The sequence below is a fragment of the Portunus trituberculatus genome, chromosome 42 (assembly GCF_017591435.1).
Source record: "Portunus trituberculatus isolate SZX2019 chromosome 42, ASM1759143v1, whole genome shotgun sequence".
In the NCBI taxonomy this organism is placed as follows: domain Eukaryota; kingdom Metazoa; phylum Arthropoda; class Malacostraca; order Decapoda; family Portunidae; genus Portunus; species Portunus trituberculatus.
The window spans coordinates 27491369-27516368 of record NC_059296.1 but is presented as its reverse complement, the minus strand read 5'-3'; the positions used below and the strand labels follow the sequence as shown (position 1 = coordinate 27516368).

The window sequence follows — 25000 nt, the reverse complement described above, 5'->3', positions numbered from 1 at the left end:
AAGTATGAAAAAAAAAACGACATTTCTATTTCTTCGGTACTCTTATTACAGCTTTTGATTCCTGCCCACCGTCCCGTCCCATCACTTCACGCCTCACCATATTGTCTTCCAATCGTCTGCTGCCACCCACCTTATTTAAGAATGCAGTTAATTAGCTTGTAGTTCCCCATTCCATTTTTTCTTTTTTTCTTATTTAACAAAAAAATGTATCGTCTGATCTGAAAAGAAAAAAAATCGACTCCATTCTCACCCCAGCCTTTGGTTCCCTGTTAACTTGGGGAAAAGAGAAGAAAAGTAAAGAAAAATTGAGTCTCTTTACTCTCAGCCCATCCCTTGATTCGCTCCCACCGTCTGGTCCCGAGAGGCAGCTGAACATCCCCGCAGGCACCGCAAACCTTGTCCAGAGTCACTTGTCGATGGGAAGTATTTTTATTCTTCTCTCAGCATTACACACACACACACACACACACACACACACACACACACACACACACACACACACACACACACACACACACACACACACACACACACACACACACACACACACACACACACACACACACACACACACCTCTGTTTGGATTACAGACTCTGCACAACCTTACAACCTTCACCACCCATCCCACTCATTTGCAGTACCTGCCATATTGCTTATCTATTGATTTTATCGTTTGCGTGCCTTTAATTCTGTGTGTGTGTGTGTGTGTGTGTGTGTGTGTGTGTGTGTGTGTGTGTGTGTGTGTGTGTGTGTGTGTGTGTGTGTGTGTGTGTGTGTGTGTGTGTGTGTGTGTGTGTGTGTGTGTGTGTGTGTGTGTGTGTGTGTGTGTGTGTTTACGCGCACAATATGTAATTCTAAAAAGCACTTTGTATAAGTATTCATATGAGATTGGGACTAAGAATAAAGCACGCATTGGTTTCAAATATATAAGTGTGATAAGTAGTGGTGGGCGTATCTAGCCAGCACAGTACACGGGTTCAGAACAACGCCGGCAGCAGAGCAGCGCAGGCCGCGGCTGTGGCACAGATGGCGCAAGAATCATAAGCCTGCACATAATTACTAATAGTAGTTTTCAGGTGATTAACTTGTGCAATTTTGCAAATTTTGAAGCGCGATGCGTGTAATTATTTCGCAACAATGTTTTGTTTATTGATGTACTGCCCATCAAAAATAACACAATGTTTATTGCATTAATTACGAATTGTATTTGTTAATCTACGTGGCGAGGGCGCCAGCTGACTGCTGGACACACTGAACTCAGGAAGGCCCCGCGCGGACTGAAATGCTACTACTACTACTACTACTACTACTACTACTACTACTACTACTACTACTACTACTACTACTACTACTACTGCTGCTGCTGCTGCCGCTGCTGTTGCTGCTACTGCTGCTACTGTTGCTGCTATTGTTGTTGTTGTTGCTGCTGCTGCTGCTGCTATTGCTTCTCCTCCTCCTTCTCCTCCCGGTGTTGCTGCTGCTGCTGCTGCTGCTATTGTTGTTGTTGTTGTTGTTGCTGCTGCTGCTGCTGCTATTGCTTCTCCTCCTCCGTCTCCTCCCGGTGCTGCTGCTGCTGCTGCTGCTGAATTCTCTTACACACCTACCTCACTAGCCTTGTGTCACTTTGATCGCTAATTCCCGTTAATGGTGTTTGTATCAATCAATGCCAGTAATCTGAATCACTTTAGAGGTGAGTGGTAAATATCAGTGTGGTGGGCTGCTGTCCGAGAGGCGGTGGCATCATTAGAATTTTTTTTTTTTTATATCTTGTAGGGTTTTCACGGGAATTTATGGGCTAAAGGGATACTTTTTGGGGTACCTCCTATCTCAAAGCCCACCCGCTAGGAAACTTTGTAGTAGTAGTAGTAGCAATGATAGTAGTAATAACAACAGTAATGATGATGATGATAATAATAATAATAATACACACACACACACACATAATGATACACACACACACACACACACACACAATAATAATAATAATAATAATAATAATAATAATAATAATAATAATAATAATAATAATGTTGATAATAATGACAATAGTAATCATATTTTTTTGTGTTCTTGTTCTTGTTCTTGTTCTTCTTTTTATTGTTATTGTCGTTATTTTTCATTGTCATTATTACTGTTATTTTATTGTTATTATTGTTATTGTTATTATTATTATTATTATTATTATTATTATTATTATTATTATTATTATTATTATTATTATTATTATTGTTATCATCATTATTATTATTTTCATTATTATTCTTTATCATTATTATTATTGTTTTTAATATTATTATTATTATTATTATTATTATTATTATTATTATTATTATTATTATTATTATTATTATTATTATTATTATTATTATTATATAATTATTACTATTATTATTATTATTATTGTTATTATTATTATTATTATTATTATTATTATTATTATTATTATTATTATTATTATTATTATTATTATTATTATTATTATTATTATTATTATTATTATTATTATTATTATTATTATATATCAATGTTTTCCATTATTATTGTAAACACACACACACACACACACACACACACACACACACACACACACACACACACACACACACACACACACACACACACACACACACCATGCCTTGTGATATCGATTTCCATTTGAACTTTTGAAGCACCACCACCACTACCACCACCAGCATGAAGCACTCCTGGCTGGTGGGCGAGGCTTGCAGTGCCCCGGGGTGTGTTGTTCTGTGTAGCTACTGTTTGTTGTCCTGTATAGTCTTTTAGCCTGAACATTTACTAACAAGCTTTTAATGAAGATAATTGTAACCATTGTAGATTGTACTGCCTTATATTATGATAGAAGAAATATATACGTATAACTGGAGAATTCTTTATATATAGACGAATTATATTTTTATGGGTTGAGAATCTTCATGAAATTGGATTACCACAGATGTTTCTAAAGACACAGCTTGCATCGAAGGGGTTAGGCCGAAAGAGGGAATTATTCTGAGTGAAATTTTAATGAAGTCTGATTCTGTGAGAGTGAGATACATTTGTGTGGAGCATATGGGCATAGGAGTAGTGCGATGTTACGAGGCCTGGAGTGAGGTGAGAGCGAGACCAAACTGACATTGGGTACTGTAGAAACGAGGCGTGACAAGACGAGAATTAGGTCTGTATTCTGAAACGCTCTGGTCGGTCTAACAATACGAATAATTTCCAAGGCCATAAAGATAATTAGCTGGGATTTCAGGAATGTTTCTCTCGTTAATAGTGTAGAAATCTCACTAATCAGTCACCAAAACGGTAAAAGCACCCTTGAAAACCCGCATACTTTCATCTGGAGCCTTTGAATGTAATGGTGTGGCCAGAGTGTTACATGCAGTATATGATGCTTACGACTTGGGTAACACACGACGGTGAACGTGACGCCATACAAAATCATGGAGACACGCAGACACCCTACACAACAAATCCTATTGGGAAACCAGTCAACTCACACAAGCATGACGTCACAGGGTTCACCACGACACACTCAGAGTAATGAACGGCCGTGAACGTTTGTTATGCGGAGCCACGTACAGGACGATGCTCCGTGATGAGAGACCGCTTCCCGTTCATATACGCCACGGGATTTACTGCGCCAAGGACGGAGAAAACCAGAGGACCTTACCTGCCTTACCTGCCAATGACACGAGCCGCGCGCTGCCACATAATAGAACGGCCCTGTGTTGAGGCGTTGACCCTGCAGGCGGTTGGGGGCTGAGTGGTGGTGGTGATGGAGGAGGTGGTGGTAATACAAGGGGGTGATGACAGGCAGGAGGTTGTATGGTGGTGGTGGTGGTGATGGCAGGAGGTACAGGGGCGGGGTCGCTGGCTGGATGGGTGACAGTCACAGTAGGAATGGAATGAAATGGTGCGATAAAAAGGCGGTGGGAGTCCCTGCGTGCTAGTTTCGCTTTCTCCCGTTCTCTTGCAATAAACGGATCTCTATCCTGTTCATTTCCTGTGAGTGGCGAGGAAGTTGCGGTTAGTTGAATTATAATACGTGTTTCTTTTATAAAGGAAATATAAAAAAAAAAAACCCAAAAAAATAAAATGAACCAATAATTACATTTTCCCACTAAAAAAAGAGAAAGGGAAATTATTGTAGGAAAGTCCCCTCGGAGCGTGTGTTGTTGAGGGATGATGTAATTTTAAGGTGCCGATGACCCCATGCACGGCCACCGCTTGACGGGTGCAGGCGCGTGTGGGCTCAGGTGAGAGTTGGGAGCAGGAGTGGGAGCCCTGAGTCATGAATATGGGCGTGGGGTAAGTGGGCGTGAGTGAGTGAGTGAAAATGTCGGAGAATTGGGTAAATGGGATGATATGTAGGAGAATGAGGGATGCGTGGGACAGAGAGAGAGAGAGAGAGAGAGAGAGAGAGAGAGAGAGAGAGAGAGAGAGAGAGAGAGTCCATATCAGGGTGAGTGAGTGGCCATCGTTAAGGCAAGGTACACGTTAAGCAGGGATAATTTCTGAGCCAATATCACCAAGTTGTGGGTCTAAGAAATTTGTAATATGCGCCTACCGCCCTCCAAGTTACGCCGAAGAAGCCAGACGATCGGCCGAGGGCGGGGAAGGGGTGTGGGGAAGGGAGAGAGGGAAAGAGGACGAGTTGAAGGGACAGAGTGAGGGAGAGGCAGGCCCTTAATTGAACGGTAGTCTGGTGGTAGTTGAGGGCATAATGTGTGGAGAAGGAAGTGATCTGCGTTGCACGATGGAGTGAGTGGGGTGGATATTAGTGGTGTTTGAAGACAGCAGGGGCGGGAAATGAAGGGAAGTACTGTTGTTTGTTGTTGTTGTTGTGGATGGTGGTGATAGTGGTGTGGTTATTGTTTTTGTTGTTGTTATTGTTGTTATCTTCATTATCACCGTTATTATCATTATCATCTTGCCGTATTTAAAGTCAACCTTGTTTTGTGTTTGTTTGTCTATCTCTGTCTTTTGTCTGTCTGTCCGTTTGGGATGTTCTCTGTGTGAACAGAAGGGATTAAGGTTGATAGATATGAAGAAAAACAATAACATAAATTTTTAACATTATTTCATGACAGAGTAAGAATTATTATCTTGTGTGAGAGTGAGAGATTCCAGTGAACTCCGCCTCATCATGATGAAACAATTATTGTACAGGAAACACGTGCGGGATCACGAATGTCTTTAAACTAATACTTGTTTACTTATATATATATATATATATATATATATATATATATATATATATATATATATATATATATATATATATATATATATATATATATATATATATATATATATATATATATATATATATATATATATATATATATATATATATATATATATATATATATATATATATATATATATATATATATATATATATATATATATATATATATATATATATATATATATATATATATATATATATATATATATATATATATATATATATATATATATATATATATATATATATATATATATATATATATATATATATATATATATATATATATATATATATATATATATATATATATATATATATATATATATAGATAGATAGATAGATACACACACACACACACACACACACACACACACACACACACACACACACACACACACACACACACACACACACACACACACACACACACATAGATCTTGTCACTTAATCTAACGCACCACACTGACAGTGTCACCCTCTCATGAAAGGTAACAGTGGATAACTACTAACTATAGTCCACAGAACAGTGCACATACCTCAAGCAGTACACTTCCGTCAAGCTTGGCTGATGTTTACTGAGAAACTGGCAATAAGAAATGGAGCAGTGGTCTCTCAACTTTCTCTTAGTTCATGCACCCTTCCCGGAGCTCTTGAAAATTCCACATATCCTCGTCCCTCAGGCTAGTAATTAAAAAAATAAATATATATTGCACTTTTCTCATGAAATATATAAATAAAACTACCAGGCCTCTATTTTAAACGAAGATGATTGGTATTGATTCCCAAGTAATTGTTATATAAGTGCTATTGTATAATGAAATGAAATGCCACATCTTAAATTTACGATGTGGAAATTGCGTCTGAATATTACGTAAAGAATAGAAAAGATAATAGTACTTTAATCTCAATTCAAATTAAATTTTCTACATGACTCACAATTCCCTTTCTAAAACATCTTTTCCTACTCTGCACTCCTATACACTTTGTACCCCTTTATGTCCTCATTATGTCCCTGTACCCTTTGAAAGTATTCGCGTATCGCAGGGTGCACCGCATACCTAGGGTGACTATTACCGAAAAGAGGCAGGCTCATTACAGTGAGTGACACGGACTGGACTCGTCGTGATGGTGGTTGCTGAGTGACTATCCTGAAGCATGTCTCTCAAAATTATTCCTGTTTGCCACACACTGAGATGCACATTGCTTCTTCTATAATGCTGTGTTATTTTCCTTGTTTTTTACTGATGTGAATATTTCATGCTACAAGTAATTAGAAGAAAATCTCTTTCACTTGTTTTTTCTTTTTTATACCATGTGGGCTTTTCACGGGAATTTATGGGCTAAAGGGAGTACTTTTTGGGGTACCTCCTATCTCAAAGCCCACCCGCTAGGAAACCCTTGCCCCGAGTGAGGAAGCCCAACCTGCACTCGGACCGTGGACAGGATTCGAAACCGTGCGCTTGGAGACCCCTCGGACCCCAAAGCACGCATGGTTCCACTGTACCACAATATTTAAATATATGAAAGAAAAGTTAGGATACAAAACATGACAATTACTTTTAAGAAATCAGAATATTTTCATGTAGCGAAGTCATCTTTTACATTCTTAAAAACGCTGGCTTGTTCTATTTTCTTTTTTACACCGAGCTCTACGATACTGGCAGTGTGAATACATGAAAAAAACTAATCTTTTAAAGTTTTATGCTCCAGATAAGCGAGCACGTGTGTTGTTGAGGAGGATATCATTGGTGAAAGCAAGTTTGACAGGCAATTAATAGATAGTAATGGCAACAGTGGGACCAGCAGCACATTATTATTATTATTATTATTATTATTATTATTATTATTATTATTATTATTAATAGTAGTAGTAGTAGTAGTAGTAGTAGTAGTAGTAGTAGTAGTAGTAGTAGTAGTGCAGCAGCAGTATTAATCGAAATAGTAGCAGCAGCAACAATAATAGTAGTACCTGCAGCAGTAAAAGTATGCAGTAAAAGTAGCAGTAGGAGAAGTAGCAGTAACAGTAGTAGTAGTAGTAGTAGTAGCAGCAGCAGTAGTAGCAGCAGTAGCAGTAGTAGCAGCAGCAGTAGTAGTAGCAGTTGTTGTTGTAGCAGTTGTAGTTGTAATAGCAGCAAAAGCAGCAGCAATAGCATTAATGGCAGCAGTGCAGCAGCAGCAGCAGCAGCAGCAGCAGCAGCAGTAGCAGCAGCAGCAGCAGCAGCAGCAGCAGCAGTGGTGGCAGCAGCAGCAGCAGCAGCAGCAGCAGCAGCAGCAGCAGTGGTAGCAGCAGCAGTAGCAGCAGCAGCAGCAGCAGCAGTGGTTTTAGTGAACCAGTAGTTTTGGTGGCAGCAGTAGTAGCAGTAGTAGCAGCAGCAGCAGCAGCAGCAGCAGTAGTAGTAGCAGCAGCAGCAGCAGCAGCAGCAGCAGCAGCAGCAGTAGTAGTAGTAGTAATAGTAGTAGTAGTATTAGTAGTTTTAGTGGTATTAGTAGTTTTAGTGGTAGTAGTAGTAGTAGTAGTAGTAGTAGTAACATTAATGTTGTTGGTAGTGGTGGTGGGAGTCGGAGACCAGCTGGGAGACCTTGATCGGACTGCCACAAGTTATGTTCACTGTCTTCAGTATGTGTGGTAAGGTTCTGGTTGTCACCACCCCTTTCGTCCCTCGCAATGTGTTTCCTATATGGAGTGCACCTCTCTATACTCCTGGATCCTTAGGCCTTTAGGTTTAGTATTTCTCTAATTCTAAATATCCTACATTCTTGTGAAATTTTGATCATCCTTCAAACTCATAGATCCTGTTAGCATTCCTGCCTCCACATTCTTCCCTCCACAATTTCCTCCTCACATTTAATTAAGACACTCCTGGTGACTGTCATCTGTCCTTTCTGGGTGACCACGCTTGCCTTCACAGCATTCCCTATCTTTGTTATTTATCATCGCTGATCCTTTCACACAGAGATATCAAGCTGGAATACATTTTTCCTATAAAAGTGTTTAACCCCTTCCATATTTCCATAATCATTCTGCTTACTATTTGATGATATTATACAGCTTCAGAAGCTCATGTGGGGGATTAAGATAGTGAAGACTGTAGCCATTAATCTTCTGACCTCCATAGACCCTTCCTAATTTAGATAAAATGGTCTAATCGTATGCAAATCTTAAGGTAAAAATGTGTACCAGTATTGAGGGGGCTGAAAACAAATTCTGAATGCGGTGTCATGGTTGCATGTAATGGTAGTGATGCCAATGCTAGTAGTTTCATTTTGGAACGCTTTTCTTGGCGTGGGTGTGCTGGTCATTACAAGATGCAGTAGATTTAAACAAGCTGCTTCATTACTAACTTTAACTGTTGAAGAACACATACGCGCTGCCTCGCCGACTGACCGTTTATTGGGTCAGGAGTCCGCCGAAAGAAGGTGAACGGTCGATAAAAAATAGTTCCTAATCGTCCAAAGCACCGAACAGTTACATTCAGTAGTGTGTTTTAAATGCTGAGGCCAGATTGTAGTTCAGTCTTCAAAGTAATTGGAAAGTTTGCAATATTGACAGTATTATCCCTATTAAAAGAAATCTCTCTCATGATGATGGCAGGAATGCCTTTTAATGTTTAATATTGATACTATTATTTTTCGAATTGCTCTGTGAACTAGAAAAATCCATACCATGGTCATGACACGCCGCCCGTGGTAGAGGCGGTGACAGGGCAATAGTAGCAAGGCGGCGGGATTCACACTGGTTCTTCTGCATGTGTCTGGAAGAGTACACACTACCTGTCAAGAAACCACTGCCCTAACACCAACAATTATTCCCAAATATATCAAGACATGATATCAAGTCCAGAACATTTACTTTCCTGAGCCTTTCATTTAATGTCCTACTTTTCTCAGCCATAAAGGAAAAACTAGCACAACTGTTCCCTTTGACATTATCATGATTATCTACTCTTTTTTAAAATCTTACCCACAAACGCCGGCAGAAATCCCCAATACCTACACTGAGTCTCACCCGCATGATCACTGTTTCCGCACACCGTGTGTCGCATAGATGCACACTTCGCCTCCTTCTTCCCTGTTTCAGCATTGAGTAAAGTTTCAGCATTATTATATCTGTTACCTATTGTCACTATATTCACCATATGTTATTGCACTTATTCCCATCTTCCCTCCCACGCATCTTCTCAGATATATATAAATCTCTGTTTATATTAGATTCTGGGACAAACTCTTAAAGCCTTTACTTATCTCTTTAACGAGAGTCGCACCATCTGAATTGGCGCATGTCTCGTACACTGCTCTCACTCGGTGCACGGGAAACAATACATATTGGTGTGGTGATGTGGTGCTGCCATCATACACATTTCAGCTTCCTGCTCATAATTTAGCCTTGTAGAATATCATTAATTCATCTGCAAAACTTTAAAGTAACATTGTAGGCAAATGATATATTTCAAACATAATTTTTAGATTTTTTTTTTGTAACATTGTTTAATTTTGTAGGAGTGAAAATATTTTAGCAAAACACAGAGAAAATATAATCTTACTTCGTCAGTGTCCTGCAGTTCTTCACGATTGGAAGTGGGAAAATTGTGTATATTGATGTGATAACTTATCTTCCAGGGTCTGAATTTGGGTCTGGGTCTGAGTCTGGGTCTGGGTATGGGTGTGGATCTGGGTCTGGATGTGGTTCTGGGTGTGGGTCTGGGTCATGGTCTGGGTGTGGGTTCTGGGTCTGGGTCTGGGTCTGAGTCTGCGTCTGGGTCTGGCTATAGGTGTGGGTCTAGGCCTGAGTCTGGATCTGGGTATGGGTGTGGGTCTGGGTGTGAGTCTGAGTCTGGCTGCGAGTCTGGGTCTGGATCTGAGTCTGAGTCTTGGTGTGGGTGTAGGTCTGGGTCTGGGTCTAAGTCTAATTATGGGTCTGATTCTTAGTCTGGGTCTGTGTCTGATAAGCAGTAACAGATTCACCTTTACATGTCTTTCATTGTCATACTTAGTGCCAACAGTCAATCAGTTAACATCAATAAATCGATCTTTCCTGTACCGTTTTATTTCCTTGCACACAGTTCTTGCTTCCATGTCCCTCACCACTGCAGCCACGAAGTTTTTTTTTTTTTTTCTTTATGTAAGAGGGACAGCTGGCCAAAAATAAAGGGCCCACTATGTTGCCAGTTCCTTAAAAGAAACAACACAGGCCAGTCAGTCACACACGAACGTTAAAAGAAATAAATCTCCGCAATATTTTCCTACTTTCACCCTTGACTTGCCTTTAGTGTTCAAGTTTTCCCTCTCACTCCTTCCCGCCAACCGAAAGGAGACCGTCATAGTAACACACACACACACACACACACACACACACACACACACACACACACACACACACACACACACACACACACACACACACACATTCTCTTGCTGTGGTAGTGTCTGCTAATATTGTAGCAGCTATAGTTGTTGTTGTTATTGTTGCTGTTTTTGTTGTTGTTGTTATTGTTGTTTTTGCCGCAGTTTATGTCGGTGATGTTATAGTTGTTGTCGTCGTTGTTGTTAGTGGTGGTGGTGGTGGTGGTGGTGGTGGTGGTGGTGGTGGTGGTAGTAGTAGTAGTAGTAGTAGTAGTAGTAGTGGTATTAAGGTGTTGTTGTTGTAGTTTTTGTTGTTGTTATTTTATGACAACAACAACAACAAATACTACTACTACTACTACTACTACTACTACTACTACTACTACTACTACTACTACTACTACTACTACTACTACTACTACTACTGCTGCTGCTGCTGCTGCTGCTGCTGCTTCTGTTTCTGCTGCTGTTTCTGCTGCTGTTGCTGCTGTTGCTTCTATACTACTATTAGTAATGTTGAATAGTGTAGCAAAGCATTATTATTATTATTATTATTATTATTATTATTATTATTATTATTATTGCTATTATTATTAATATTTGTATTATTTTTATTATCATTATTATTATTATTATTATTATTATTATTATTATTATTATTATTATTATTATTATTATTATTATTATCATTATTAATATTATTATTATTATTATTTTCATTATCATTTTTTTTATTATTCTTCAATGTTATTTTTGTATCCACTCGCACAATCTTCTTCATGACTTTCTCTTTTTACATTTATTGCCAACCGTCCATTGGTGTTGTGTGTTTGGTTGTTTGTTGGGGTGTTTGATTGGTTAGTTATTTTACTGTTGTTGTTGTTGGTGGTGGTGGTGGTGGTTTTGGTGGTAAGGTGGTAGTTTTGGTGGTGGTGGTGGTAATGTTGGTGGTGATTTGTAGTTGTTGTTGTCGTTGTTATTGCTGCTGCTGCTGCTGCTGGTGCTGTAAGTGGTGGTGGTGGTGTTGCTGTTGTTGTTGTTGGTGGTGGTGGTGGTGTTGATTTGCTACTGCTGTTGTTGTTTTTGTTTTTATTTATTTATTTGTTATTTGTGTTGTTCATGTTGAATGTTGTTGTTGTTGTTGTTGTTGTTGTGGTGGTGGTGGTGGTGGTTGTTCGATGATTGGTGGTTGTTGTTGTTGTTGTTGGTGATCGGGGTGATTTGCTGCTGCTGTTAATATTGTTGTTGTTGTTGTGTGTTATTCATGTTGTTGTTGGTAGTGGTGATTTGCTGCTGCTGTTATTGTTGTTATTGTTATTGTTGTTGTTGTTGTTACTGTCGTTATTGCTGGAAAATCCTTACAATGTCGGTAAGGAAGACTGAAGCCTGAGTCGGGGAGTTGCACTAGAGAGCTTGGGAATCCTCCTGTACAGCTTCACGATCCAGCCACAAGGAAAGTAAAAAAATAAAAGAGGAACGAGAAACCTACTTAGTCTTATTGATGGATGTATTCACTCACCTGTCCATAACTTACCTGTTTATTGACGCTGTTATTTGCATGTTCACCGTTGCTGTTGTTGTCATATTGTTGTCATCATTATTATTACTTATTATTATCACTATTATTATTATCATTACCATTTTTTTATCATCACCATCATTATCATCATCATTTTGTTATCTGTTTTATCATTTTACCTCGATAAGTATCACATATACCGTTACTGAAATGACGTGTGACTGACGTTGACCTTCATACCTCTCCACCTAGATCTATCTCCCGCCTCTTTCCTCTTTTTTTTTTTTTTATCCGTTTTTCCCCTTTTTAATAATTTTTTCCGGTAATTACACTCCCACGCTCATCCTCAGACCCTCGATAGCTTTCCCTTTCCATCCATCAGCCAGAGCCAGTTCTAACACACCCCCGACGCTCTCCACGAGGTCTTAGGGGACTCTGGGTGACTTTCAGAGTTACTCAGTGGTTGTAATGCCTCGTGAAATATTCTTGTGCGATTTGAAAGAAAAACAGAGTAAACGAGGCATACTTAGGAGAGAAGTGTGTGTGTGTGTGTGTGTGTGTGTGTGTGTGTGTGTGTGTGTGTGTGTGTGTGTGTGTGTGCGCGTGTGCGTGTGCGTGTTTTTTTTGCTTCGAGACTGTAATAGTGAGCTATCAAGTTTATATGTGCAATTTCGTGCGTATAGAATAAATACAATTGCCTTTAGTGAAAAGAGGGAGCTTCTCTTTCTTTTCTCATATTCTTTCGTACATTCCCCAGCAAAGATTCACAAGTTGGTGACAATAGCAAGTTCATGTCTGTGTGTGTGTGTGTGTGTGTGTGTGTGTGTGTGTGTGTGTGTGTGTGTGTGGGTGTGCACGTGCTGAATCATGGGTTGCGTGCGGGCTGGCGGCAGTGACGTCAGAGGTGAGGTGTAGGGATCGCGGCCAGGTATTCCCCAGCTTGACACACTGGGAGGGCAATGCCTGGGCTGCCTAAACTCTCACTTTTCGGTTCCAATAAACAAATTTTCCGCATTCAATGGGTGAGGCAAATGTTTGGCTTCACCCACACTTACTTCCCGTTGCACACAATAAAAGTTTCCTCCTATTACTGTTGCTCGGGTTCTTTTTGTTTTCACCCCGTCGGTTATTAGCCATTGTTGAAGAGAAACGACGTAAGGGAAGAGAAGGGATGGATGGAGGGAGGGAGTAGTGGCGGGAGGAAGGGGATGAGGTGAGAGTGTCCGGGTATGATATAATAAGAGGGAAGTCATCACAGGCTTCAGTCACCACTCGGCTTTACCACGCTACGGCCAGCAAGCCAGCAAGCCACCTGCAGTCAGCATTCAGCGTTCACTGCGGACACATCGCGAACACCTCCACCACCACCGCTTTGAGTGTACCTGTGGTAGTTTATCGCATCACTCGTCGCAGACATGCAGCAAGTCTTTATCTGCCTTATCGTTGTAGTTTCCTACGTGGCGGCCCTCAACGGCAACGCTCTGCCTGATAGAGGTATGGTGTGCGCCTGGTTATCACTGACGATCTCAGAGACAATAGGAGATTATCAGCAGGCAATGACAAGCACAGTTATAACCACAAATAGAAAATTTTATCGCTTTATCAGTGTAACGGTCCTCATCTGAAAGCGTGTTGTTGTCACTGCTGATTAGAGAGATGACGCCAGTTTTCAGTTAGCAGTCAAGTGCAAAGAAATAACCTTAAATCATGAAGTTTTATGTATTTTATCCTCACAGTCCTGATTTAAGCTTATTGCAACAGTACTCGAACGTTTCACCACATCATGAACATATCTTTTCTGTCAAACACTCCCACCACGTGTTGTTTCCACACACACACTCACGTGGATCACTACCTGGGTGCCCGTTCACACCACACCTGTACATGACTCTTCCCTCACCGCCATATCCCTCCTCTCCGGCGCAGGTGACGAAGTGGACTGCTCTGCGCCCAAGGCCTGGGGAAATTGCGAGGGACAGGAGGAGGCTTGGCACTTTGACCAGGAGGAGGGCAGATGCAGGTTCTTCGTGTACTCTGGTTGTGGCGGGAACTCCAACAGGTGAGGCTGCTGCTGCTGCTGCTACTGGTGCTCGCTGTGTTAGTGTTGTATTGTGTCTGTCCTGCTGTGTGGCGAGGCGTTGAAATCAAGGGTCGTGTGGTGTGTTCCGCAGACTGGAGTTTGAGTCTTTTTTTATTGCATAGAAGACAAATTAACGTGCAATGCCTAACGTGGGAAGGAAAACTATAGGTAAATAAATGATAGTATTCAGTGATGGTCTTATGTGTTAATGGTTTGCATATATAGATTCATGTAGGTGATGTTCTCAAGACCATCAACGAGAGAGAGAGAGAGAGAGAGAGAGAGAGAGAGAGAGAGAGAGAGAGAGAGAGAGAGAGAGAGAGAGAGAGAGAGAGAGAGAGAGAGAGAGAGAGAGAGAGAGAGAGAGAGAGAGAGAGAGAGAGAGAGAGAGAGAGAGAGAGAGAGAGAGAGAGAGAGAGAGAGAGAGTGTGTGTGTGTGTGTGTGTGTGTGTGTGTGTGTGTGTGTGTGTGTGTGTGTGTGTGTGTGTGTGTGTGTGTGCGCGATAGGCAGCAATAGTGGCATGACGTTCACACACACACACACACACACACACACACACACACACACACACACACACACACACACACACACACACACACACACACACACACACACACACACACACACACACTCCATGACCGAAGCACCGTCTCTTTCCTGCAGGTTCCCCACGAGGCAAGAGTGTGAGGAGTCTTGCGAGGGGAACTACTGCCCGGACCTTGACTGCCCGCTCTCCTGCAGCACCACGGTAGACGCTGACGGGTGTGAGGTCTGCGCTTGCACTAAAGGTGAGGACGTTTGGGTGTCACGTAGTCTGTAAGATGTATTTTGTGTGACGTGCTGTGACTTGAGCGGCGGCACGTGACGGTAGGATTAGTTTCGTAACCCTTTCACTACTATTACACGCTTCCATATTCATTCTGTTGACTATATAGTGATTTTATACAGCTTCAGAAACTTATGTAGGGATTAAAATAGTGAAGATTCTAGCCATTAATCTTCTGCCCTCCATAGACCATTCCTAATGTCAATAAAATCACCTAATCACAGCCTAACTCATGGTAAAGAATGCGTCCCAGTACTGAAGGGGTTAATGTGTCGTGGTGTGAAGGGAAGTCAGTGGCGGTGCATGTGGAGGCAGTGAATGTGGTGGTGTGCCTTTCCCGGTGACACTTGACCCGGTGATAAGCTTAGTGTTGGCTCCCTTCTCTCACTCGGCGGGGGCATCATCCACTCACTCACACTGGACCAGAGAGAGAGAGAGAGAGAGAGAGAGAGAGAGAGAGAGAGAGAGAGAGAGAGAGAGAGAGAGAGAGAGAGAGAGAGAGAGAGAGAGAGAGAGAGAGAGAGAGAGAGAGGTGATGTTTGTTTTTGTATCTCCAGTGGAAGGAAAGATATGAAATGGTTGAAGTGTCCAGCATTAGTCAGGTTGCAAATGTACTGGTTCACTGTTCACTGTTCACTGTTACTGTTTATGGCGTGTAGATCCCGCAGACTGTACTCGTAAGAGCACACACACACACACACACACACACACACACACACACACACACACACACACACACACACACACACACACACACACACACACACACACGACACACACACACACACACACACACACACACACACACACACACACGATAGCTCAGTGGTTAGAGCGCTGGCTTCACAAGCCAGAGGACCGGGGTTCGATTCCCCGGCCGGGTGGAGATATTTGGGTGTGTCTCCTTTCACGTGTAGCCCCTGTTCACCTAGCAGTGAGTAGGTAAGGGATGTAAATCGAGGAGTTGTGACCTTGTTGTCCCGGTGTGTGGTGTGTGCCTGGTCTCAGGCCTATCCGAAGATCGGAAATAATGAACTCTGAGCTCGTTCCGTAGGGTAACGTCTGGCTGTCTCGTCAGAGACTGCAGCAGATCAAACAACAGATCAAACAGTGAAGCACACACACACACACACACACACACACACACACACACACACACACACACACACACACACACACACACACACACACACACACACACACACACACACACACACACACACACACACACACACACACACACACACGTCAGTATAAAAGTAAGGAAACAAACACACACACACACACACACACACACACACACACACACACACACACACACACACACACACACACACACACACACACACACACACACACACATGACTTTTTCCTTCCCGTGTGTTTGTGTCGTGTTTGCGTGGCCGTGCAATACTTCCTTGCCTGAATAGAGTAAGCAGAGTGGGTAATGCTGTGATGGGATTCGCCTTTATACGTGTACTAGAGCTCTGAGGAGAAGGGATGTCACGGATTCAGTAACTTCTATTGTGGTTTCCTTGTAATAACATTGCTATCGAACACTGTATTGAATGATATCCATGGTGTCATTTATGGCCGCGGATGAACACGAGCATTTCCGGACAAGGATGGTTCAGATTGGCAGTAGTATGTGTGTGTGTGTGTGTGTGTGTGTGTGTGTGTGTGTTTTCCCATAACGGCGTGGCTGAGTGGTGCTCGATGCGGCGTGCCACAAAACAGCAGGCGCAGCACAGTCCTTGATGAGCCGTGCCTCACACAAACAACTATTACGTTGCTTTCAAATTATGTTCGTCCATTTACGAAAAATAATAATATTCTCATTTTATGGATAAATAAATTGTAACCGAAGGCTTCAAAGGTGTTTGGACCCGGCAAGAGTATAGCTGCCATACACAGTGCAGCGTGTTGTGGCCAAGGGTGACTGGGATGCCGTAGGGGTATGAATATCTTAAACCCTTCAATACTGAGGCACATTTTTACCATGATCTTGGGATGTGATTGGACGATTTTATTTGCATTAAGAAGGGTCTGTGGAGGTCAACAGATTAATAGCCCGAGCTTTTACTGTTTTAATCCTCACATAAATTTCTGAAGCCGTGGAAAAATCGCTGAATAGTAACAAGAATGAATATGAAAACGCAACATGGTACTGAGGGGATTAAATTTCAGAAGAAACCTGCCGAAACCCAACAAATAGACTGTGTCGGAGAGAGAGAGAGAGAGAGAGAGAGAGAGAGAGAGAGAGAGAGAGAGAGAGAGAGAGAGAATTTGACGTGGCGGGAAGCACATGAGTATGCAACTAATAAAAAGAAAAGTGGGCGGCTTGTGAAAAGACGTTTACTGTTTACACTGTGGTGAGTGACGCAGGAACGGAGACTTTCACTTCTAGAATTACCCATTACCAATTCTTAGTAGTGTGTGTGTATGTGTGTGTGTGTGTGTGTGTGTGTGTGTGTGTGTGTGTGTGTGTGTGTGTGTGTGTGTGTGTGTGTGTGTGTGTGTGTGTGTGTGTGTGTGTGTGTGTGTGTGTGTGTGTGTGTGTGTGTGTGTGGGTAAGAGGAATGGATACAGGAGTGAGAGTGGAGCTTAGTGGAGTTCATCGCCAGCTACACTACCTAGTAATTACATACACATCTACACGTTTTTTTTTTTTTTTTAAGTTTGTCTTGTTGGCTCCACGTGGACAGTAAATTACGGAATGAGAGGGTAAGGAGGGAGAAGGATGGGTCAGGGAGGGAGGGGAGGAGTGCCGGATCATGATTAGAAAGTGGACGGCTGTGGGAGGTGACTAACCTTTGCGTTACCTGGCGCCAAGAGCTGCTGGAGTGGCCTTTACCTTAGCATAGCAGTGAATCTTAAATGGACATCTTGATAAAGGTGTTCCGCCGGCTCGTGGAAGAGTTCGCTGAGGTAAATGCCCTTCCCTTCCCTTTTTAGTGAGGCAAAGAGAGTTAACCTGCGTGTGTCAGTCCCTCTCTCTCTCTCTCTCTCTCTCTCTCTCTCTCTCTCTCTCTCTCTCTCTCTCTCTCTCTCTCTCACTACGGAACTGGCGCCAGGAAAAAGTAAAAGTCTGTCCGGTTCAGAATAAGGCCGCTAGTGTCTTGTCTGATTCAAGATTTGTACCCTTCTCCTCCTCCTCCTCCTCCTCCTCTTGCATTACGTGGCTTTACCCGCTACCTTCCTGGACCTGCATAGTGTATACCCAAACTCTCCCTTGTTGTGTCCGGAGCGAGTCATCTTGGAGACTGTTGAGTGGACTTTCGCTTTCCCTGAGTGCAAAGAGAACATCGCTCTCACTTCCTCACGTCACGACCAAACGAGTCTCTTCTCATGAGAAAGTTACACACTGTCTGTCTAAGGGGATCTCATTCTCTATTTGCACTTGTCCCATGCCGCAAATAGAGTGGATGGCCAACACACAGATCTCCTGCTGGGAACGTTTACAGTTCTGGTGACCCTCATGAAGCTGAGATAGTGGGAGACACTTCAAGGTGACTCAGCATGCACTGGTCTTATCATTATGCAGACAGACACATTTGGCTAAGTGTTCGTCTGAGTAATGGTAAGCTTGTTTCTCACATTCCAGCTGTGAGGAAAGTGATAGGCGACAGGATGGTGTGAAAACTTGAGTGGTAGGAGATTGTGTGTTGGTCGAGTTGGTGTAGAGGTGTTTTCTAGTGACCCAGGTAAAGGAGTGGCCCGCGCTGTCCCTCCACTAGGTTTCTCCTCCAGTGTCACTAAGCAAGACTGCTGTGGGACTGATTAATGCCTTTATGTCTTCGGTGTTTCATAATGTGGACCGCATTCTTCCAGGATTTCAACAAGTCTGTTCCACATTTCACCGGACTGTACAATGTAGCAGCTAGCTCATTAAGTATGTATGGTGAGGGTTCATTTCCCATATTTCCTGCAGGGTTGAAGAGTGGCTCATGGCATTGCTTTGGTTATTGCAGAGCAAGGAGCAGCAGTGTGTAGTCAGCCCATAAAGCGTGGCTACTGCCGGGCTCTGTACTTCAAGTGGGCCTGGTCCCAGGAATCTGGCACCTGCGTGTCATTCGTGTACGGAGGCTGCGAGGGGAACGATAACAGTTTTGAATCTGAGGAGAATTGTTTGAGTGTGTGTGGCGCGACGCTTGTCTAGACGGCCATCCCCTCACAGGACTCCCGGCGGACAACTCCCGTCTTTCCCTGGAACTTTCCGACGGATGTAGTGATTCTTAAAGGTTAAGATCTCATTCATTGTAATTTATAGCAGTCGTGTTGACTTGACGGTCATCTCCTGGCCATGAACAGACTGACGGGGGGCCAGCACACACCCAGCCCCAGGAACGGTGACGCCACACTTGTTGCCTCATGTCAGGCGAGGCTGCAGGAAGGCACAGCGGGTATAGGAAGCATCTTGGCGCACCTTGCACACCTCATCACGCCACACACCGCTGTGCACCAGGAGAGGGAGGCGTCATGCAGCGTGCACGCACAGACACCACAGAAGGGAGTGGCACGTGTGTGGAGCTGTGTGCAGGTGTGGCGCTGTGCAGGTGTTGGAGGGGTCTGTGTTCATGATCAGGGTGTTGGGGGGATGTGCTCTTATCTTGATATAACCCCCCCAGTCTCTCTCTCTCTCTCTCTCTCTCTCTCTCTCTCTCTCTCTCTCTCTCTCTCTCTCTCTCTCTCTCTCTCTCTCTCTCTCTCTCTCTCTCTCTCTCTCTCTCTCTCTCTCTCTCTCTTTCTTTCTTTCTTTCTTTCTTTCTTTCTTTCTTTCTGTCTGTCTACCTATCTTTTACTACTACTACTACTACTACTACTACTACTACTACTACTACTACTACTACTACTACTACTACTACTACTACTACTACTACTGTTATCATCATTTTCATTATTATAATTATTATTATTGCAATTTGTATTTTTATTACTATTGTTATTGTATTATTATTATTATTGCTATTATTATTATTATTATTATTATTATTATTATTATTATTATTATTATTATTATTATTATTATTATTATTATTATTATTATTATTATTATTATTATTATTATTATTTTTATTATTATTTTATCATTATTATTATTATTATTATTATTATCATTATTATTATTACCATTATTATAGCTATTATCATCATCATCATCACCATTATTACCATTACTACTATTACTACTATTACTATTGTCGCTGAAAGTATTATTAGCACACTACTTTTGAGTTGATAGTCGCTACCTAATGTTGTCTGGAAGAGAAAGGTAAATGCAGCTTACTTTCCACAACTTGTTACCACGCCGCTGTCCTCCCATAGTCATTTGATGTGATAATGTGGTTTATGTTACCAACACTCGTAGCTCATAGGGGAATAATACACACGATGCGCTTATTCTCTTAATGTTAAGGACTACACTTGTATTTTTCCCGCTATGATTACATGACTGACAAGTATAATAAATATCTCCATTCTATAACATACTGTATGCATATATTTACTTCGCTAGTACTTCTGGCACATCCTTCAAGTCAATGTGGTGGTTGAGGTTAGAGAGGAATAAAGACCCACATAACTCTATAGAAAGCGAACAATGGGGTTAAGAATCATTGCCTTCATGATTTTTCTTTTTGCGAAGGTGAGAGAGAGAGAGAGAGAGAGAGAGAGAGAGAGAGAGAGAGAGAGAGAGAGAGAGAGAGAGAGAGAGAGAGAGAAAGGAGACAACACAGACACAAGGGCTAATGTTTCTTGGATCTTTGGTCAACAACACTGTGATGGAAAAACTAGTTAACTCTTTTACGAAGGAGAGAGAGAGAGAGAGAGAGAGAGAGAGAGAGAGAGAGAGAGAGAGAGAGAGAGAGAGAGAGAGAGAGAGAGAGAGAGAGAGAGAGAGAGACAACACAGACGCAGTGCTAATGTTTTCAGGATCTCTATAGTCAACAACACTGCAGTGGAAAGGCGATTAACTTTTTGCGAAGGAGAGAGAGACAGAGAGAAACAGAAAGACAACACAGCTCTGTAGTCAACAATATTACTCTTTCACTCTCCCGCTAATAAGAAGGTCGAAGTGTTTAGAGGACTGAGTGGCTGAATCTCCGTCTCATCTGCAGGCTAAAAGAGACAGGGAAGATAGAGAGGAGTGAGTGAAAAGACCAGACTAACAACTTTACTGGGCTGACATGCCGCAGATACAAGAGAGGAGTGAAAATGAGGTGAAATCGTAGGCTGATAATAAAAATGGCCATAAAAAAAGAGAAAAGTACTAATGCTTTCAAGTGGAAGATTCAAGAGAGAGAGAGAGAGAGAGAGAGAGAGAGAGAGAGAGAGAGAGAGAGAGAGAGAGAGAGAGAGAGAGAGAGAGAGAGAGTATATTTGTAGTTGCATTTATGGTATAGCAATGAGGACGAGCGAAACGAAAGTAAAACAAAAAAAGGGGTGCGTAAGATTGATGAAGCATGACGAGGCACAGTGAAAGACGATCACTGTATAAGGAAAAAGAACGAGAAGAATAGAATAAAGAAGGAGGAGGAGGAAGATAAAATGATAAAAGCGGATAATAAAAGTGAATAGGAAAGAAAACAGATGATTGGAAAAGTAGAAAACGAATAATGAAGAAATAGAGAAGGAGCAAAAGTCACACACACACACACACACACACACACACACACACACACACACAGAGAGAGAGAGAGAGAGAGAGAGAGATAGAGAGAGAGAGAGAGAGAGAGAGAGAGAGAGAGAGAGAGAGAGAGAGAGAGAGAGAGAGAGAGAGAGAGAGAGAGAGAGAGAGAGAGAGAGAGAGAGAGAGAGAGAGAGAGAGAGAGAAGGATAAACGAGAAGAATTATGAAGTGAGGCGATCAAGGGAAGTGACCACCGTGTTTCAGCTAGGGCACCGTGTCTCGCTGCTCGCCGGGGAGGAAGTACAGGCGGGCCCCGAGGTAGGTGCCGGCGGAGGTGGGGTCATCACTCAGAAAGAACTCTTCACACAGCTGCTCAAACGCCCCCTGGTCCAGCACGCGGCGGCCCTGGAGCGTTCAGAATGGTGAGGTTAGGTCAGGTTGGCTGTGAGGAAGATGAATAGTAGGATAAATGTTAGTGGTTAGTCTATATGAACTTGACCTTATGGTAGTAAAGTGGAGAGAGAGAGAGAGAGAGAGAGAGAGAGAGAGAGAGAGAGAGAGAGAGAGAGAGAGAGAGAGAGAGAGAGAGAGAGAGAGAGAGAGAGATTGAATGAGTTATGAAACTACGACAATAAGTGCAAACGATGCCGGCGAGGGTTACAAAAAGAGCTCTTCCTCTGCCGTTGAGAAACTACCGCTAGCCAGAACTGAACCCGCATCAGTTAGTCGGCTGGCGTGGAGCAAGGTACCAGAGAGAGAGAGAGAGAGAGAGAGAGAGAGAGAGAGAGAGAGAGAGGATGGAAGTTGGTGGAAGGACATAATTTACATAGAATTACAGACTACACCGACCATTTCCTGCATAATTCTGTGTTGCGCAAATAACAACAGGTCATGTGTCCGCAGCCTCCCCTGGCCGCGCGTGTACATGTAGTAGTTGTGTTAGTGAAGGGAAGGAAGATACACACAGGCCGCACTGCCGCTACAGGGGATCCGCTCAGGCCTACACTGAACTGAGGGAGGCGTGGGAATACTGACTGGGTGTTTAGAGTACTGTATACTGCTGCTATGAGAGAGAGAGAGAGAGAGAGAGAGAGAGAGAGAGAGAGAGAGAGAGAGAGAGAGAGAGAGAGGTGGGGTATCCTTTCCTTATCTCAGCCTCACCTTGCACATGAGGAACCAGGCATTCTTAGCGTCGGTCTCCGAGGCGCCGTGCTGTGACATGATGTACACGAACTCCTCCTCGTCCAGCACTCCGTCACCTGCGGCACAACACGCGGCTGCTAACTCTGTCCGGGGCTGCATTGTGATGGCGGTGGTTTAAACAGCCTTGCTCTCTCACCATGACAGTTTTACAAGGCCACAGAGACGACTAGCAGGGTTTTCAAGATATTTTTTCCTTATGATATACTAAAAATCTTCCCAATCCATCACTAGAGTCATAAAAATACCCTTAACCTCTTCAGTACCATGCTGCTTTTATGTATTCATTCTGGTTACTATTTGGCGATTTTATATAAATTCAGAAACTTATGTAGGGGAATAGTAAAGACTCTAACCATTAATGTTTTGACCACCATAGACCGTTCCTAATGCATATAAAATCGTCTAATCACACCCAAAAATCAAGGGAAAAATGCGTCTCAGTACTGGAGGGGTTAAAAACATGAGTATCTTCCATTAGAGGTGCTGAAATCAATTGTATGTGGTGCTGGGAAGTGATGCACACACTTCACTTTCTTCTATCCTTCCAATAACAAGATATTAGTTAGGGGTGCTGGACTGCTTAGATATGACAACATGGGGGGTGGCTATGGTCGGAAAAGATTGGGAAACGCTGAATTAGAGCCTTTGGAAAGTAGTGACGGTGAGAGAGCAAAGCACTTCAGAATACAGGCCTCTGACACGGCTGAGAGCTGTGTTGTATCGCCCACTATTTCCACCCCTCGACCTAACGTAACCAGACCTACATATACTCAACGACCAGATAATAATGTCTTATATTTCTGCTGTGAATAGTCCAGTTTCTCATGTAGTTATCCTTGTGGTCTTTGGAGGCGGGGTGTACATGTGCAGTGGAGAACCTTGGAATAGTTGTGTCTGGCTGGCAGCGGCGTGACTGTCACGTGCAGCCATATTAAGAACAAAGAAAGGAAAAAAAAACAAAAACAAATTATGTCACTTAATAAGGATCATATTTTCCTCCTCGTTTCGGACCAACCGCATCGCGACCGTGTGTGTGTGTGTGTGTGTGTGTGTGTGTGTGTGTGTGTGTGTGTGTGTGTGTGTGTGTGTGTGTGTGTGTGTGTGTGTGTGTGTGTAATTTTTGTCATTATTTTCAATGAATAAGTATTGTTATTATTATTATTATTATTATTATTTTATTATGATTATTATTATTATTATTATTATTATTATTATTATTATTATTATTATTATTATTATTATTGTTATTTTTATTATTATTACTATTATTATCATTATTATTGTTATTATTATTATTATTATTATTATTATTATTATTATTATTATTATTAGTAGTAGTAGTAGTAGTAGTAGTAGTAGAAGTAGTAGTAGTAGTAGTAGTAGTAGTAGTAGTAGTAGTAGTAGTAGTAGTAGTAGTAGTAACAGCAGTGGTGCTACTTTGGTATGTGGTGTACGTGTCATAAAGCTCCTTTGGTATGCGGTATGGTATGATCTACAACAAGAAAATATATTTCTTTCTTTTGATTCTCAAGAGATAAGGAAAACACTTGTCTTAGTTTCGAGAGACAGTCTGGTTAGAGAATCTGAAACATGAGTGGGATGTCTGTTCGAGTGTCAAAGCTCCTGTCCCGACTCAACAAGATACTTTATGTGCAGTACACGTGGTACAGCACACTTCACTCCGGCGTAGACAACGTCTCGATATGCGACCTGTGCTCCCTTCCGTGATTTGATCTACTGCTTACTGGCATCTGAGTATCCAAAGAACCCTTCAGATGTTAGCTCAAGGGTTTTACAACGAGGTCACTGTAGTTTGCAAGCTGTTTCTATGGCAAATTTTAGAATATTATTTTATTTCATTCAAAATATCTTATACTCTTCAATGAATGCATGAATTGACAGGTAGAGGTACCGAAGCATTATGTGATTGGATTATTGTTTCTATCAAGTCACATATGAACATGCACACATTCACAGCAGGAAACATGCAAGGTTTAGTATAGTAATACTCCGGAGCAAATCTGACGCACCTTGTTTGATTGTCAGTCGACTCTTGCACACTTTCAAGCTAAAGCCATTTTTTACTTGCAATTGATGATTTTATATTCGAATCAAAATTTAAAAGAAATTTGATAAGTTT

The 25000-nt window shown here is 42.0% G+C and overlaps 3 protein-coding genes across 5 annotated transcripts in view; 2 read left to right on the top strand and 1 right to left on the bottom strand.

Annotated features, from left to right (window-relative positions):
* Nucleotides 1–10190, top strand: part of LOC123517401 (cell wall protein IFF6-like) — a 12399-nt gene extending 2209 nt beyond the window's left edge. The window contains exon 2 of the mRNA XM_045277413.1: nucleotides 9882–10190. Within this exon, the coding sequence (XP_045133348.1) occupies nucleotides 9882–10190 (309 nt within the window). The remainder of the gene's footprint in view (nucleotides 1–9881) is intronic.
* Nucleotides 10191–13393: 3203 nt separating this feature from the next.
* Nucleotides 13394–19715, top strand: LOC123517800 (boophilin-H2-like). The gene is made up of 4 exons (XM_045278282.1): nucleotides 13394–13617; nucleotides 14050–14182; nucleotides 14868–14992; nucleotides 19002–19715. Exons 1-4 carry the CDS (start codon nucleotides 13539–13541, stop codon nucleotides 19187–19189), a joined length of 525 nt encoding a protein of 174 aa, XP_045134217.1. The 5' UTR covers nucleotides 13394–13538; the 3' UTR covers nucleotides 19190–19715.
* A 2080-nt stretch (nucleotides 19716–21795) lies between these two features.
* Nucleotides 21796–25000, bottom strand: part of LOC123517790 (sarcoplasmic calcium-binding proteins II, V, VI, and VII-like) — a 31385-nt gene continuing 28180 nt past the window's right edge. For all 3 annotated transcript variants that reach the window (XM_045278250.1, XM_045278251.1, XM_045278252.1), the window contains exons 5-6: nucleotides 22819–22916; nucleotides 21796–22062 (exon numbers count right to left, since the gene is read on the bottom strand). In XM_045278250.1, the coding sequence (XP_045134185.1) occupies nucleotides 21922–22062; nucleotides 22819–22916 (239 nt within the window). In that variant the 3' untranslated portion in view covers nucleotides 21796–21921. The remainder of the gene's footprint in view (nucleotides 22063–22818; nucleotides 22917–25000) is intronic.